Genomic DNA, 19,269 nt, shown 5'->3' on the forward strand with positions numbered 1-19,269 from the left:
CGTCACGCCTTGAAACACTTGTGTATAGGCGCGTTACAAATGCCATATCATATCATAACATACACAGCCATACATGGGCCTTTCAAGACATATGTCCAAGCTGCAGACACCTGGCACACCTCAACATATACTGCGTCCAATCAGTACACATGGACACTTACCGCTCGACTCCGGACACGTATGCCGCTCAAGGACCTGGTGGTGAAGCGTTGGGCGTATACGTTGCAGGACCCTCATCTGGTCATCGGTAAGGCGGACCCAGCACCCCTCTGCATCCACTGGCTCCAAGAGCGCTTCCGGACATGTCGTACATCCCGGGCTGCCACCCCCTCCACGTTGATGGCAGCCATGATGTCCTTCCAGATCCTCTTCCGTCCATCATTGTCGGCGCGTGGTCTTCCAAAGAGGGCATCATAATGCCCTAGAACTTGCTCCACCAGGATACCAACTTCTGCGGCACTGAAGCTGGTAGCCCTCTGCCTCTCTGGCTGGGGGTTGCCACTGGTGCCGGAAGGTGTTGTGTCGGACATGGCAACCCCTGAGGCAGGTGTGGGTGGGCTACTGGGTCCTGGGGCTGGGGTGTGGAGTGATGGTACTTCGTCGGGAGTCTTCTGTTCCAGCAGGGGTGGTCACTGCAACTGGACCCCTGCAGATGGCAGATGTGCAGGCACCAAATGGCAGGGCACAGTGGCAGCAGGCAGGCAAGCAGCACCAGATGGCTCGTGGGAGGCTGCTCAGGGTCTGGTGGGCAGTAATTCGGCCTTCTGGGCAGGAGCGTGGTCTTCCGTGTGTTGTCGCGTGGCCAGCTTGATACAGAGTGATTTGGCACGTGAAAAAACAGCATGTCAGCGTGTAATTTGAGGAAAGGCCCTTAGCGCATAGGTGCGTCTGTGACGTAACATGCGCAGGCGTTTCCCTCGCCACGGGTTGAAGGTCCCACGTGGGTTTCCATCGCTCTGTACGTGCTCTTCGTGGGATGCGGTACGTGTATTCCAGGGGTGCATGTGGACTTTTACACGCATTTTCGCTGGCGCAAGCGGGGTACGTATATTCTGAGGGGTGCGCAGGAACTTTTCCACACGTTTTTGCTAGTTCGAGCGTGTTACGTGTATTCCGAGGGGTGCACGGGAGTTTTCCACACGTTTTCGCTAGTGCGAGCGGGGTACGTGTATTCCAAGGGGTGCACAGGGAGTTTTCCACGCGCTTTCGCTGGCGCGAGCGGGTACGTGTATTCCGAGGGGTGCGCAGGGAGTTTCCACGTGTTTTCGCTGGCGCAAGCAGGGTACGTTTATTCCAAGGGCCGCACGGGGAGTTTTCTGTGCGTTTTTGTGCTTGGGGGGCTGTATGCTAGTCCCCTGGACTTTGCGCCATGTAGGGGATTTGTGCAATGTTTTGGCGCAGGGGGCAGGGTTGGGGCGTTACTGGTGCTGCTGCAGGGTCGCTGCGCCGCTCTGCGCCACGGCTGGTCATGGATGTTGAAATCCATGAATACGCTGTGCGCCGAATTCTATGAATTACCCCCAAAATTTCAAACCAAAACCTTTTAAAAGTACTCACGAAGACATGTTGGTGATGGAATCCAACCATTCTCAGTACACCTAATGGAACCATCTGCATCGCCATTAGATGTTGCAAAACCTTGATAGCAGTAAAATGCAATCACTCGTCCTTTTTGCATTGGGAAATGCTGGCCTGGGAAGTGGTATTGGCCCCAGCTGCTTACTCTGCCATTGTCAAAATCTGGAAAGTCACAGGCTTTACCTACAAATTTCAAAAAATTCAAATACAAAAAAAAACAGAAGCCCTTTAAATGAGGAACAATATGCACATTGCTGTATTCACATTAATTTCCCATGATGAAATGTAGAGCAACAAATAATTCTAAGCAGTAAAATAAGTTGAAACTATTGAATAAACATTTCAGAAATTATGATAATTTCCATTTAAGAAAATAGATTTACTCGAAAAGAAAATCCCGAGCAAGCACGTACATAATTTTGAATATTACACCATTTTGTGGTAGTTATGTGTTTAGCTGAAATAAAATTGAAAGGAAAGATGTTATATTATTGCAATCATTTTTGTGAATATGTCTTTCCTAGCCAGCCATTAGCAATGTTTTTACTTGCTGAATTATATACCTTCGTCCAATGACATCATGGCAGAGGATTATGCAACTCTTAATCAACTGTTATGCCATCATAGCAGGGGATATGTTCTCTTGTCAGGATTTTCTTTATCCTTTCGGGTTACTGTGGGTGGGTATTTTTCATGTTGTATATTGTACTTTCATACCTCCCCTCTCATCCCCTGGGAAATGTGGCCCAGGCAGACAGGGCAAGGGTGGAAAAGAGAAGCAGGGGGAGTACACAACATACAACTACAGATGGGCAGCTTTCCACTACAGGGGGTATTCTATCTCGCGGTTCAGAGGCACATTATGGAAAACCTTTCAATGACATTTGTACCCATAGCCGATCGCTACTCATCAATACATCTATATGTAATGTAATAACTATTACCAGAATAGGACATGGATTATTTTTTCCAGGAAGTGAAAGCACCAAATTCAGCCAATTTCCTCAGACAACACATCACAAAAAAGGAAATGACAAACTTTGGGAATGATTATTAATGCAATGGTGAATCTTTATTTTAAGGTGCCCTGGCAATAGGGCAATACCCAAATCAAAAATGCAAAATGCTTGTGTGGGCCAGTTTTTTTGGTCAAAGTGGGACACTTTTTTTTGCCAATGTGGGCCAATTTGATGAGTTACTTCACTATGCGGCTAGTAGTTTTGACCATTGTTGCTGAATAAATAGATTGTACAATTTGCGTTACATTTGATAAAGACAACTCACCCTTGGGTAGTATTCAAACAGTCTGTTACAAAAGGAATGAACTGCAATTTGCAACTGGGGTCCAGTTTTCATTGGTGCCCGAGGCAATGTCATGCCCCAGTCAGACCCTGTTTCAAGGTCAGCGGTATCAGCAAATCCTGGTAGTAATTCCATTACTGACACTTTTTTTGGCAGTAATGAATTACTGCTTAATTTACCGAACCACTACACAACGAATTTGGCCGGGAAGGGAAGGATTTGCTTCCAGCATGATGCTGGAAGTAAATCCTCCACTTTAACGCCAGATTTTGGCAGATTTATCATAGCGGAATAAATGCTTGCAGTAAATCTCCATGGAGTCCTGTGGAGTCTATTGGACAAAAGGTTCTATTCTCCTCCCATCATCTGATAATAAGACGTTGTCCAAATGGCATGGTCCTTATGAGGTGATAGAGCAAACATGGTCATACGATTATCGAGTCTCCCAACATGATAGAAGATTTAAGACTCATATCTATCACATAAATCTCCTCAAGGAGTGGAGAGAGGATCCAGCTGAGAACACTACAGTAGTATTGACTAGTTTATTAACAGAAGAATCAGATAAAACAGTCCGAATCCTTCCCACCTATTTCAGAATCTGAGAGAAGTCCTGTTAGAATTGCTTGAACAATTTCCTAATGTCTTTAGATCTGAGCCAGGAAGAGTAAACAGGGGTTTTCACTACATCCGTACACCCCCAGCGAAAGTGGTCAATTTAAAGCCCTTCCAGATCCCAGAAGCCAGAAAAGGAATAGTCACGGAGGAGATGGAGAATATGCTAAGATATGACATTGAACCATCTCGGAGCTCTTCATCCTCTACCATAGTACTTGTTGCCAAGCCAGATCAATTGTGGAGGTTCTGCATTGAATTCAGAATGGTGAACGTGGTTTCCCAATCCGACAGTTACCCTATACAAAGGTGAGACGATTTAATTGATCGATTGGGAACCGCCATTTTCCTCTCCAAAACTGATCTGACATAGGGATACTGGCAAGTCCCTGTTAATCGAGAGGACAAGGAGAAAACAGCTTTCTCCACCCCTATGGGACTATTCCAGTTTGGACTGCATGGGGCTCCAGCCACCTACCAAAGGTTAATAGACCAAGTCCTCTGGCCTTACTCCTCTTTCTGCAGGGTTTATATTGATGATATAATCATTCATAGTAGGACATGGGAAGAACACCTACATAACCTATACCTAGTTACCAGAGCCTTAAGAAAAGCTGGCCTCACGGCCAACCCAAATAAATGTCACTTGGCAAAATCAGCAGTCAAGTATCTTGGATTATTTGTTGCTAATGGGCTGGTTAACGCCCAAAGTGAGAAGGTGAAAGCTATCAAGGAGACTCCAGTGCCCACATACAAGAAAGACCAAACAGCCTTTTCGGGTTTAGTGGGGTATTACAGATGATTCATCCCCAGTAATTCTTCCATCAGGTCTTGCCTCACTGATAAACTTAAGAATGTAGAACACCAAAAAATAAAGTAGAGGCATGAAGACCAACTGTGTTTTGATAAACTCAAGAACATTCTGTGCAGTGAACCTGTGTTAAAGGCGCAGATTTGTCCAACGAGTTAATTTTACAGACAGACGATTCACATGTTGGGTTGGGGGCTGTCCTTTCAAAAGATCACAATGTCATTGAACACCCTATTCTTTATATCAGTAGGAAACTATATCCCAAGAAACAATCTATGCCACTATTGAATTGGAGGCCCTAGCTATAAAGTGGCAACTGTCATACCTTAAATACTACCTCACCGGCAGGAAATCTAGATTGGCCACAGATCACTATCCATACACATAGACGAGCCTCCGCAAGGACACCAATGCACGGGTCATGTGCTGGTTCTTAGACACACAGCCCTATTGTTTCATGGTAGAACACCAAAAAGGAGGAGAACCAGGAAATGTAGACTTCCTTTACCGTTTCCCAATCGGTATTGAAAGAACCAGCAGAATTAGGGAAAGGGTATGTGATGAATCTAAAGGCATCATCACTCCTTTTCCAGTGGTTACCTCTCCCCATGTGGCCAGAGGATGGCAGCCGCTACCTGATCCTGTCCCTGGGGGTGGCTATTTGAGGGAGGATCACATGGGCGAGAGAGCCTGCGGGAGAGTATCATGGCAACATCGGACGAGACATGGTATCCCCCTTTTTCTTTTAATGGCATAGAGTTAGTACCTCCCCTCATCCACCAGGGAAGTGTACTGAAAACCTTTTCACAAGATCTGTAGGCAAGCTGTCAAAATCTGACTTTCCTTTTAAGACTCATGAAAACACCTTCTCAGACTCTACCTACAAGTCATCCAGAAGTGACTTGCCCTTAAAGACCACTAAGAACACTTACCCAGACTTATCATGCTAGTCGACAAGAATGGACTTCCATTCTCATAAATACAAGAATACTTTGACGAGGAAGATGAGCCGAGTAATGCAGATCAAGGGAAGCCAAAAGCACAAGCTGTGTTCTAAATGTTACAAGCACATACCTGTTGTGTCTGAGTAGAATGTGGAATATATTGTGACTAGAACTTGGGAAGTAATGGAATGGACAGAGGTCAGTTAAGAGAGTGAATAAAAGGAGTTGAGACATAAAGGTTGTCTCCTGGCATTATTTAATAGAAGCATGGTGACTGTAATGATATAATAAGATACACAACATTTGGCGACGAGGTAGTGACTAACTCATGCTGTTAACCAGGAAAGAATAGCGATCAAGACACAGATGGTTTGTGAAGGTGACCGGAAGAAAACGACTGGTGAGGAGTCAAATAGCATTAAGGCAAGATAAACCGAAATATGGAAGCAGAAGAAGGCAAATAAGTCAAAGAAACAGATACATTATCCTAGGACGGAGTTGAAAGGCAAGCAGGAAAGATTTCGGAGTGGAAATATAGCACAAATGTGAAGACTGCGGAGGAGGAGGAGGAAATATTTGTGGTGACGGTAAGCCTGCGCATTGCAGGTACTTATTTTATTTTACTATCGGAACTCCGAAGCTTGAGTGACAAAATATAGGGCATATACAAAGGCTAAAAATGTAAAGTGGAATGCTGTACAAAGAAAGCCTTTTTTGAAGTGGAATTTACAATGCGCGAGGCACAGCACTCCAGATAATGAAGGTAATGAAGGCATTGCGTAGTCTGGAAATGTAAAAGAAAGGACCTAATAACGTAGAAAACGTGCAGCCGTACTTGTTTTGCCTGAGAGAAATCGGAATGTTGTCATAGCAACACATCAGAGACAAACAAAGTAATGCATGCAAATGAAAGTGAGCCCTGATACGTTTGCAGCGTTAAAGAAAATCAAAATGAAGAAATAATAATTTACGCAGCTGAGCGGAAAAGCAGATTAAATTCATTTTCCTTACATTGGCGCACAGAGCATTCTTTTGTTTTGTGGCTCGTGTTTGTTGGAGGCTACATGGAGCACTTTCGCCACCTGCTGGACTTTGTAAGCAATAATAAGCCATCTAGTGCACACATTTAAAATAGCACCTATACACTAATGTAGATATACGAATAAATATTTTTTCCTGATGTGAACTAAGAAGAATTATAAAAACGAATAAGCAGCACTTGTGAAACAGAACAAAACAAACAACAGTAAATATTGAGAGTGTGGACCAGAAATAATACAGAATAAAATCATCTGAACAGACATTAAAGTTAGAAGGAATAGTTTAACAACATCACATAAGTACCCAGGCGTTGCTGGGGAGGGCTAAGGGGGCTATAGCCCCTGATCTTTTGGTTGTAGCCCCGGATAGAATCTCAGGAGCTACAGCCAAAAGACTAGCTAGCCCCCAGTCCCAACAGTACTGACAACAGTTTAGCCCCTGGTCTTTTTCAGACCTAGCAACTCCCCTGAGTACGGCCACTTTATTTTGGATTGATCGTTGATAACATGACAATATAAATATTGCCAGAGCAACACAGTGTAAAAGCAAGAGTTTCAAGCGAATATTGGAAGAAGGAATTAATGAGATGACATAAAGGCCACGCGCATACGGTGGCAAGAGTACTCAGGTTAGCAAATAATAAGGGAGATCTCTACCATCCTAAAGAAGTATTCGTCTCTAAAACCCAAGGGCAAACTGTCAACACGTCTTTGGAGGTAACAAAACGACCAATGCTGAGCCATTACAAAGACAGATGAATGCAAAAGATTGTCTCGAAGCAAATAACAGGAAATGTCATAGCAATACAGTGCAACGTGACGGAGATGAAACGAAAGTAAGTGATTGAAAGAACACATCACGGTGGCATTTTTTAATTTACATAACAAAGCGCTTTGAATTTGCAAGCCTAACGAAACGAAATAATCAAAAGGCACAAAGTCAAAGAGAATTCCCACAGATAACTCACGTAATACAAGTGATGATCGGTCGGAGGCAAAGAGAAGCCTGAATACCGTCAGTACGTAATAGAGGAGCAAATATTCAAACAAATGAAATACGATACTGAAAGTATGTACTGTTAACACAAGCATTTGCTACACAATTATTTCAACAGAGTCACTATAACTACGTAACAGGGGAACATTTTCAATGCCCATACAAACATATTCCTGTGTTGATTGTTGAGCAATGGTACATTTGGAGGAGATTGTGCCACGAGTGAAGCGGTGTAACCTCTGTGATAATGAGCTCTGAAACCAGCTAAATTCTATTCAAACTTGGAACTAAGGTTAGAGAAAGTGCATGATAACATGGTGCAACAATTATGACAAGAAAGATGACAGCAAAGCAAAGAGTGGAATTAAGTGGAGTTAAAGAATAGCAGAGAAAAAAAATAAAAAGAATAAAACAAGTCGTAAAGAATATTTGAAATCTAACGGAGAGACCTGGCCCTAAAACAATAGAATAGCCCCCTACATTCCTTGCACCATGCACAGTAGCATAGCTGGTGCATAGCTGACAACCACGCAAGAATAGACTCAACGCAGTAAAGTTGCTACACCTGTAGCACAGCACAGCCGATAACGGGGCAATATTTCAAAACAAGGCAACTGATAAACTATTTCCACATAGAGTCCAAAGTGAGAAAAGACTACCTACCAATTGCATCTATTCCCAGATACATACAGCAACCTGCACTGTAACACAGGGTGGAAAGAAGTAGGTGGGTATCCCAGTGCGAAAGCTACAAAATAGTTTTGGGCAAATAGAAACTGCACAGATGAGATAACTTATTGAACAACAAGGGAAATAACCTTGCACAATCAAGGAACAAGGGCAACGGCAGTGTCCATGAGTAGGTAGTTGCTGATAAAGGAAAAGAGTAAAGTGACTGTCAGTAACCATGTTCCTGAATAACATAAGCGGGGATACAAGAACAGCCAAGGATAATGTGTTTCCAGTGGATTACTTGCATTGTCCTGACCCATTCGTACTTGAGCCACATGAAGATCAAGGGCAACGGTGGCAGGAACGGATGGAGGAATTCGAGGGCTTTTTGAGAGCAGCAGAAACCAGAATGCCTCAAACAAAATAGACATATTCTTTAATTTGGTAGGCAAGGAAGTAGAAAATGTGGTGATGAGCATTCCGGCTCAGGAAAGAGCAACGTATCAACAATGAATTTCTGCTATCAATGAACATCTGGTGGTCCCTCCCAATCGGGACTATGAACGGTATGCCTTTAGCCAGTCCACACAGAGTTCACATGAAACAATTGACCAATTTGTATTACGGTTAAAGGGAAAGGCAATGTATTATGAATTCACAAGCTTAACTGATGATGAGGCTATTAGGCTGAGAATAATTGAAGGGTGTACGTCATCACAACTTCGGAGGCATCTTCTGAGAGTACCTCTCCCGTTAAACAAAGTCCTGGAGTTGGCACGGGTCTATGAAAGAACTGAAAAGCTAGTGGCTAATGTGGAAAACAAAAATTGGTTGAATACCGTCACTGGTCACGGACAGATGCAATTCCGAGGGTCAAATCTGCTCACCTGGCAAAATGCATGTAAAGGGACGAACCGACAAGACAGGAAATGTTATAGATGTGGATTGGATTTACCACATAGAGGTAGATGTCCAGCTGTTGGTCGGATATGTGTGAGATGTGGACAGAAAAATCACTTTTGGGTCATGTGCAAGGTGGGAGTCTCATCACTGACAACTTGGAGGCCTAGGGCGTGGGTGCTACCGAAAAGGATGTGTGGCACAGTGAGATTTCCTAAGGCGAGATCATACTGGGAAAGAGGGAATATAGAAAACAGTGCTAGTAGATCTGTGGAAATGCATCAGACCCAGCTGGGATGTGTCAAAGCAATCGAAACAAACCAAAGAGAAGATCCAGCTACAAAGCATTTTGAAAATGGGGGGGGGCATGGATTTGGATATGGAAGGAAGAAAGTTGCAGGTCGATGTAGATTGGATAACTTGCAAGAGAAGAATTGAAGGAACTCAGGTGCTGGTGAGTGAAAGTGAATCTGGATTGTGCAGGCAGAAACAACAAAGGAAGATGGGATACAGACATGATTCAGAGTCATTCATGGTCAGGGTTTTCAAAAGGCCCATAGTAAATGTTGTGAAAAGTGATGGCGTAGTAACAGGGGATACTTCTATTTCACTTTTCAATGCAATGTTTCAGGATGAATTGGAAGGAGAAACAACTGAGGAAAGGAGAAATGAAGACCCTGTGGGTCTCATGTCAAAGGGTGACCCAAATAGAGATCTGTATGTGGAAAGGAGAATTGAAGGACCTGTTGGTCTCCTGTCACTTAAAGATTCTGGACATTTACCACCTTGTTGGCAAGGCAGTGGTCGCCCACAAAGGTCTATACGACAGCCCTTACATCTTGATGAGCAAATGTAGAGGTGATCCTGTCAGCCCAATGGTGGAAGTGAACTTCTATGATAAGCAAGGGGGAGGTGTTGTGTCTGAGTAGACTGTGGAATATATTGTGAGTAGAACTTGGGAAGTAATGGAATGGACAGAGGTCAGTTAAGAGAGGGAATAAAAGGAGTTGAGACATAAAGGTTGTCTCCTGGCATTATTTAATAGAAACATGGTGACTGTAATGATATAATAAAATACACAACAATACATACATCCGGCAAATTTAAACAGGCAAAGCAGATGACAGAGGTGTGCTGCTGCGGGGGAGAGCCTCTCCTATTGGAATTGACCTAGAGACTGGTGGGTTGGAGAGTGTTCTGTGGAGCCAACCGGCTCGTTGACAAGGAGAAGGGAATCTGACCGTGATCAAAAACATGCTGCGGAAATGCCAGAGGCTTCTGGGCATTTGCAGGTGTTGGAAGGCAGCCTCCACCCTACTGAGGCCCAAAACAATGCAGAAGAGCCCAGCAGGAACTGTGAGAGGCAAAAAAGCTGAGAAGCAGAGGCATGGAGAAGGAAGGATATGCCTCAAGAGTGCCACAGTCTTGCTACGAGAGGAACAGAATACACCAGCAAGAGTCGGTGAGTCCACCCAAGGGATGCAGGGACACTGGGGAGTATTGGCAACCATGCCAAACACGAATGATTGTAAATGAAGCACATGAAAGAGAACAAGCAAGTGAGCATTGCTTTAAACAGGAGAATGGAACCCGTATAAGAGACTTTCAAGTTTTTGAATATATGCAATACTCTTATAAGAGAAGCACTGGCAGGATAGTATACCAGTCAGCTACAATACAAGATAAAGCAAATATAAGAGACTTATAAGTTTGGAAGTGTGTGCAGAGCCCACATGAGAAAAGCCTTGGCAGGAGTGTATACCAGGCAAAATAAAGGTGCAAGGAAAATACCTATATAAGAAAAGCCCTGACAGGAGAGTATACCAGGCAGATGCAAGTTATGAGCATGTTTATGTGAGAAACCCTGGCAGAAAAGTATACCAGGCATGACTAAGTTGAACAGTGTGTAAAATATATACGCCAAGAAGTCCAGATATGAGCACATCAGAACTAGGAAAAAGCTGTGGAAACACATTAAAGAGGTGAGAAAACCTGGCAGGAGAGTGCGCCAGGTATTCTAACAAATTACAAACTATCAACCAAGTTGTTTTGTATACCAGTTTTGTTGTGAATGAAGAGAAACCTAAGTAACTGATATTCTTGAATAAGAAGCAGAGTGTTAGAGAAATCCATGGGAAGGGATCTACCCTCTGGAATAAGGAACTCTATCCTTCTGGAACGTGTGTGTTGGAGTTAACATATTTTCTTTTTGAACATGTATACACCACTCAATGCCAAAGACATTATCCTTTTTTTACCTTAGAGTTAATTTTGTTAGAATGTGAGAGCCAAAGTAGCACTTTGGACATGGGACGGTTTTGCTTTGGACATTCTGACATTGACAGAGCCTTGTTTTGGTTTTAGGTGGGGAAACACCTCTTAGACAAGGGACACCAAGAGGCATTTTGCACCCACTTTCATTTTAATAAAAGTCTTTGACCTAAACCATGACTTCTGTGTGTCCGAGTCTCATTCCTGGCTCCTCATATTGCCCTCATGAAATGTTTTGAAGAAGCACAAAAGGAAGAATTTGCTCTTTTTCCTGTGCTTTTTCCCTTTTCCAAAAAAAGAGCCCTCTTTTTTATTTGTATTCCTAATCCTATTTGGCTTTGTTAGCCTTACTGTTTTTCATTTGTTTCCCAAAAAAACAAGCACATTTAAAAATGTTTTTTTTGGTATTTATGTTTGCGCATGTGAAAACCAAACGTTCATCCTGGTTATGCTTGCTTGCCATCCTATTTTTGATGTGCCCAAGCTCTCTCTCCATTTGTTTGCACTAGTCAGCCACTTATCTTTGTATTTTGTGTCTTGCGTGAGTCCTCCCTTAGAAAGGAATCACAGATAAAGAGTGAAAGTGGGTTTATTTGGAGTGAGAGGTAGAGGAGGAGGAAGAGGAGTTTCACTTCTCCAAGGAGGAGGAGGTTCATTGACAGGCCTTGGCATGGGGATTAAATGCCTTTTGTGCTTGGTGACATGGGTTCCAGACACCCACATCGAAAGCTGGTATTACCTAAGGTGAGAGGCTCAATTAGGGACACCTCAGAAGTTGAAGAGGAGGCAGGGATGACAAAGTAAGTTTGTCACTCCCATAGGAGCAGGCGTTGTGAAGGAGGTGAAGGAGGCATCACGGGAGGCGCCCTGTGGGCCAGCACTGGTCAGCCGGCCACTATTCAGATACAGGGCAGAGCCCCATTCTTGATGAAATGTGTTAATTGTGCGTGTGTAGGGTTCAGCAGCGGGCTCTGTTGAGTACTTCCCCACATACATGCAGTTACAATTTTCAGATGGGCTCAATACATTTTTCTTACATTAGGAAATTACTCTCTGTAGGATGTTCACTTGTTGTGCCCCTTGCATATGAAACATACTTTGGCTGTACCCTGGCCAATGCATCGTGCAAGCTATTATGGAGTTGTTGCTGCTCAAGCCAACTCAGCATGTGTGAGAGGTATGGACAGGATGCAGGGCTAAATCAAGTCACTGTGTTCACTTATTGCTTTAGCCCAGACCTGGAACAACATGGTCCTAGGCTCAGGCCTGCCTTATTGTGGCCCGGATCTAAAGATTGGAGAGCATGAGAGCTGTCCATGCTAGCAGCTTTGTTCAGATTTTCTGTGGAGTGACTGGACTTCAAGACTCAATTTGCTCCTTGGGCGCAGTCCACCCATGTTTGTCTCAGAAGCTGAGCAGAATAAGAAGTGTACAGCAACAGGGCCCTAACTCAAATGGAGTCTGATTGAAAAGGCTGGGGCCCACCAAGCAGCAATACACAGAACAAGTTGTAATGCACTTTAGGTAGTGTCATGGCTGACTTCTCCCAGGTGAATTAGACATGTGGTGTAGGTAAAGAAAGAAGAAAGATCAGGGAAGTTTGATTCATATAACATGTTGCTGAAATTCGGTTGATCCAGAATATGGCACAATTTGAGTCTCCTATCTTACTTAGGGTGTTTTTCAATTTTGGAGAAAGGCAGGATATCATGTTATTATGGATAAAACCAAAGATATGGAACACTGCACGTTATCAGGTCCCATTGGCAGATGTAATGGTTTATTTACAGGGAATTCATGTGGAAAGTTCCAGAAGTCTTGGGATAGAAGTATTTTCTTAGGGTCCATAAAGGAATAAAGTAGGCTCATCTTAAGGGCTATCATCCCAACCTCAGTAAAAGACAGATCAAGTGTAATGCAAATGGCGATTTGACCAATTTGATAATATATTATTTGTGGACTTTCTGTTTACCTTAGAAATAAACATTTTGAAACAATTATTTCTATGATGTTTCCTTTCATTTGGGTCAAGAAAACGGATATCCTTTATTAAAAATAATATACATAGGGAATAGAAAAAAGTGTGATCTCACTACAAGATTTCCAATTTCATAATTGGGCATTGGCAAACAACAGGCTGATAAACAAGTTGCTTTATTTTCCATTAGTTAATGGTAGGAATTACGTTATATTTGGTGAACCTGTAATTTATGGGGTCTCACACTGAAGACACTTGCGTGAAGTATATTATTGTATCATAGAGTACTTGCATAATACTCTCATCTGTCACCGATAACTGATTCCCTCAGATCCCGCTTTCAAAGACTGTGATGACATCTATGTGATGACATCTATGATATGGGCATGGCCCCTCACAATCCATCTGGTGAGGACAGTGGTGCAAGATAGGATGATGAAAACATACCTCCTCTCCTTTTTAAGCAAACCCCATTGGAGGCTGCTGTCTCAGGGCAGAGGAACCCTTACCATCCTGTCAAGACTCTACACACCTCCTAACTCAGTACGTCTATACCACCAGAACACACACATATGCCTCCCAAATAGTTTGTCAGCTTCATGAGTAAAAACATGCATCCAAATGCACACATAACCTCCCACACTCATCTGTGTCAAACTCGCTCCTCCCTTAAAATCAAAGTGAACTTTTGCCCTTGACTGGACAGCCTCACTTTTTCCCCCAGCATACCATCATTCATTAACACCTTTCTTAAGCAGCCTAACCATTGGAGTCATCTTTGTGTGGGGTTTTGTCACTCTCATCAATTTGAAGGGGCTACACCCTCTCACTGCATGAGGTGAAAACTGTAGCACCCACAATCTTTCTCGGTCTGCCTCCTTCCACCTCACCACACACTCACCAGCATATCATATACATCTAACACCAGTTGACAGTCTTCACAGTGCTTAACTCCACATTTCTTTCAAAAAGTTGTTAACCACTTTTCCTACAAACTGCGATCCACCCTCCATCACATGAATTGTGGGTAAACATACGCGATGAAACACATCCTCCAAAAACTCTAACATGGCACTCGCACTGGCTTCATGGACAAGCTGGCTTCCAGCCATTTTAAGTACAGGTCTGCCAACGAAGTTACAAAGCAACCCTTGCCCTCTCCTATAAACACAAGGACAATCATGTCAATTGCTACCTCTCTCCAAACCCCCTTGGGGGGTTCCAGTGGCTTAAGGGATTATGCAGATGCCAATAATCCTTTTCCAGCCACTTTGCACTTCCAACATTCACTCAAAGCTCTTTCATACACCTATCAACCCCTGCCCACCAAGAATCCAACCTCAACACAGCCTTTGAGCGCGATACACCAGCAGCCCTTCCGTGGGCAGGAGTGACAGATTTTTCATTGAGGCCACATGGAACCACCACTCTTCATGACCAATGTAAAGGCACTATCCATGTTCAATTTATCCTCCTTCACTTCCCAGCTCATTAAAAGGGGAGATGTGTGAGGCCACCCCTATTGCAAATACTTTTTAACAGCTGTCACAGCTCCATTGGCCTCAAACTGATGCTCCCATTCCTCCCTATAATTTCACTACAAGTCATATAGTAGACACACTCCGACACCTCCTCTGTACACTCTTGCCCATTGCTCGGAATTGTACAACGATGATCCGCAAAACAATTGTCCTACCTGGCAGCAGTTACACAGAAATATAATGGCACTGAAGCCTTGATACCAATTCTGCAACCTCCTCGACACTGTGTGGTGGAGCGGTCAAATAAATAAGTATCAAAATATAGTTTTGGCCACACACCCCCAGTGATATCACACTAGCAAAACTGTTATGAAATGTCTGTCCCTCCTAGCCAACTTTGTGATGCTTCAATGTTTTGTTGAAGTTGGCATTGCCATTGCTTGTTCCCCTAGTGTAATCTTGAGCAAATCCATGAAGTTGGGCTGAAAAAGTGTTGTCTTGCACAAACTCTAGCTAAGGACTTTTAGAAACAAGTGACTTCATTTACTGGTTAAGTCCAATGTGGAAAAGGTTTGCTGAGAGTATGAATGATGACACCAGGGGAGGGGTTTGAATGCTACTAAACAGGATACATTAAAAGAAGATTAATCATATGTGTTTTGTAACTACCTGCACTCTGCCCAAAGAATGTCCCAAATGTAGGTTTTGCTGCTTGGTTATCTAAAAACGATTTGTGTCTTGACACAGTCGCACCACTGTTTGTGTATTGCCACAACATGCATTTTTTCCCCAGAAAACATATTCCAACTGGGTTGCCCCGCACATTCGTGGCTGCTAGGTTGCATCGCATTTGAGGCTTGCTACTGAGGGAGAGCACCACAATCAAGGTCTGCTGAACACTCCATTTCTGAATTTTATACTACGGGGTGTCACCACTTCTGAAACCCACAGTTTCGGTTATGCCAACCCAAACCTCAAGCTTCTGACTGGGTTACATCCTCATACTGAATCCACAAGGAATTCATCCACTTAGTACCCTGACCGTGAACCAAACCCCACCCACACCCAAATCCAAGTCGCCAACCCAAAACAATAACACAATCACAGAGAAAAACAAGCCATCATAATTCTACAACCACAGAGAGGTACACGCCACTGTGTGTTGTAGCACCTCAATTTACCCCTGAGACCAGGAAAGTAACCAACCCAGGAGCTCCCCCCCCTCCTGGAATATATCACAAACCCAAACACAAGACTGAGTTGAAAAAGCAAGCCACCACAACCCTACAACCACAGCGAGGAAGACGCCATTGTGTGTTGCAGCAGATCAATCAATCACTGATAGCAGGAAAGAAATCAATCCACAAGGGCACCCGCCCATGGAATATGTCACAAACTCGAAACCAAGATTGAGGTGAAAAAGCAAGCCACTGCAATCCTACAATCACTGTGGGGTATAGCACATAGACCTACCACTGAAACCAATAAAGAAGTAATTCCAGGAGGGCCTCACACCCAAAACAAACATGCAACACCTGGAACCAAGCAAGCCATCACAAACGTAGAACCACAGGAAGGCGCCCACCATTACATCGAAACCCACATTAATCTGCCAAAACCAAAAACCATTTAACACCGCGACTTATCTAGTCAGATCAAAACCAACAGAGACTCAAGCAACATCAGAGCTGCACAAGCAGGAAGCCTAAATCCGAAGAACAACGTAATTGCACAACCAAATCCACCGTACAACACCAAGTCACAACAGCCACAATTGCCTGACACACCAAGACCACAAACATGCCACGATAACGGAAGGACAAAGAAACAAGAATGGAAACAAAACAATAAATTGGAATGAAATTGCATCCCTGTTGAACTGGAACCACCTAACAGATTTTGCAACACCTCAAAATCCCCATAATTAGGCAGATAAAGATACGCACCAAGGAAAGAACAAAACCAGCATATATCTCCCGCTGCCTCTCCACCGACAATCTTACAACAACAGAAAACAAACAACTAAGGACCCAATGAATCTTAGAGTGAACCCCACCAGACTATCTAACCGCACACCACAACACACACAACTCAGCGACTCCAAAGACATTATCAGAGAAAACCCAACAAGAATCAGAGCTAAGCTACAATACCTAACCATCCACAACTCTTACATAACCACAGAATGGAAAGAAAGACCACAAGAACAAACAAACACCTGGCTACTGTGAATCAGAACAAAGAAACCTATCACTCAACTTAATAGAACTCCTTAATAAGAGATAGAGCCCCGAACTACACAACCAGCAAATAACAGCCGCGACCAAAAGAGAACCAAAGATCTGACAGGCAGCACCCCAACCGAGATGCGAGAAATGATATGCAACAAAGAACAAGGAAAAATGCACACTCTGTACTGCAGTCTACTCAATGTAAGATCCCTGGCTAAGCACAACACAGATATATAATACCTCCTAAGCAAAAGTGGAACTGATTGTCATGATGCCTACCCCCAGGCATCCGGACCAAGCCCATCAGCCCCGGGAGCAGGCATCTAGACATTTAGTAAAACCTCAGCTGCCCCAGCTAGGGGCTATCTGGGTTCAGTCCTGGCGCCTTAGGCGCCAGGCTCATAGTAGGAATCAGTCCTGGCGCCTAAGGCGCCAGGCTCATAGTCATTACTTACCTCAGGCAGACCATGCTGCAAATGACTCCAATCCAACATGAAACCTGAAAGGGACTATTTTTCTACAGGGACTATTTTTTACTCGGGTGTGGTTCTAGGGACTTCTTACCTGGGACTACTATTGAGGCTATTTAAACCACGCCCGACCAGCAACACACGCTTCGCGTTATTCTGCATCCAGCAGCGTAACACTCACCGTGCCTGCAGCCTGCATCCAGTCTTCTGCCACGCCCGCCTCTAATCCGGAGCTCCTAAAACAAAGAGGAAAGAAAGGGACAAGGTTAGAAAACAAACTTATTTCTATTCCACACCTGATTCTGGATCCATCTTGTCTCCGGACCTGTAAAGAACATAATTTCTGCATGCGCCGCACCTCCAGCTGCAGCGCCGCACCATACTCGTCAGTCTTCACAGCATCCGTCGGGTCGGCGCTGCCTCCATCATTTCTTCGCCGAACTTTGGCACCTAGGAAACAAAAGAAAACCACAAGGTGAGCCGAGGGAACCAACAAATATAATTCTTACCACCATAGACTTACCTGATTTACCACCGGAGGCATCCTTTTGTGACTCTCCATATTTTCACGTGCCGCATCTGTAAAGAGAGACAAAACAACAAGTTTTCCTCGTGCAACATTTACCGGACAGCGCTGGGTAATACAGACTCTTACCTGAGTGCCACCAGCTGCCACAAGAGCATCTTTCCACAAGCCAGCTGCAAGACAAGAAAGGAAGGGGGGAACAAGAGTGAACATCGGACATATTGAAATCTATGAACTTAATACTTGCTGGTCCTCACCAGGAACCTCAGAGTCAATACTCTCCGGAACTCTCCCGAGCCTTCAAACCAGTGAAGTAACTGGAATCGACGCGCCCCTGCAAATCCACGCAGGATGGAGAGCTCATCTTTCAAGAATATAAGGTGAGATTGCTGTGAGGGCATTTCGAAGGTGATTAGTTGGGGAGGACTGTGGGGGTGCCATCACTTGAATCCACAAGTGGCTAAATCCATCTCTCCACTTGCAGGAGAATATTTCTACGGGTTAAGCAGACAGGATTAGGAGGGCAGATCCAGTCAGTCATCGCTGCACTACACATCACGTGGGTGGAGACCGCAGCTGTCCGGGTCCGACCAACGCCCCTGTGGGAGCCAGGTGAGCGTAACTGATGTATTCTTCCTCACAGAAACATGACTATCAGACAATTACAAACAATCGCCCACAAAGCCATACCCGACAACTTCAAACTAATACATTCTAACAGAGAAAACCGAAGAGGAGGAGGAATGCACTAGCACACAAAAAACACATTTGCTCCACACCACTCCCCTCATCCGACATAGAAGATTGTGAAACACTCCTAATCATCATCATGCTCAATACCCAATCCAGCCTACTGTTCCTCCTGATCTACAGACCGCTATCCTATAATTCCAACTACGCCACAAATCTCACTAGCGCCATTGCCAACATCTCCACTTTTCAGTACAACAGAATCGCTGAGGGGTAATTCAACATCGGGTTTGAAAGAGAAAATGAAACCACAGCAAACTTCCCCTGCACCTTACTTCAAACAAATAGTAAACTATTCGACCCACAGTGCTGGGCACACTTTACATGCAATCTTCTGTAGAGATGGACTATTGACCACAGCCACACTGGTACCAATCATATGGAGTGATCACCACATAAGCCCAATCACTGTCAAAAGTCCAAGCTGTATGATGCCCACAAATGTAAAACTCCTTGCGACAAACAAATGAAACTGGAAGAGTCTTGACCTGGAATTGCTAACAGAGCTACTGGGATCAACCAAACCAAACACCTCCCAGCTAAATAAAATTACTCTGGACTCAGCGGAAGAGAAACTTCACACCTGGATCACAAACACCCTAGACCAATGAGCAACTGCAAAACTCTTCAAACCCACCCAAAGAAAATTGCGGCAAGGTGGTTCACAGAAGAACTGAGGGAACGCAAAAAAACAAACCGCAAA

General features: G+C 44.0%; 1 protein-coding gene across 3 annotated transcripts in view; it reads right to left on the reverse strand.

Moving 5' to 3' along the window:
• Positions 1–19,269, reverse strand: part of LOC138537982 (coagulation factor XIII B chain-like) — a 1,433,866-nt gene that overhangs the window by 1,250,865 nt on the left and 163,732 nt on the right. For 2 of the 3 annotated variants that reach the window (XM_069641495.1, XM_069641494.1), the window contains exon 2: positions 1,558–1,761. The exons of the other annotated variant lie outside the window; for it this stretch is intronic. In XM_069641495.1, coding sequence (XP_069497596.1) covers positions 1,558–1,761 — 204 coding nt within the window. The remainder of the gene's footprint in view (positions 1–1,557; positions 1,762–19,269) is intronic. 3 annotated transcript variants of the gene reach the window in all.

This window comes from Ambystoma mexicanum, chromosome 1q (assembly GCF_040938575.1).
Source record: "Ambystoma mexicanum isolate Mex_15411 chromosome 1q, UKY_AmexF1_1, whole genome shotgun sequence".
In the NCBI taxonomy this organism is placed as follows: domain Eukaryota; kingdom Metazoa; phylum Chordata; class Amphibia; order Caudata; family Ambystomatidae; genus Ambystoma; species Ambystoma mexicanum.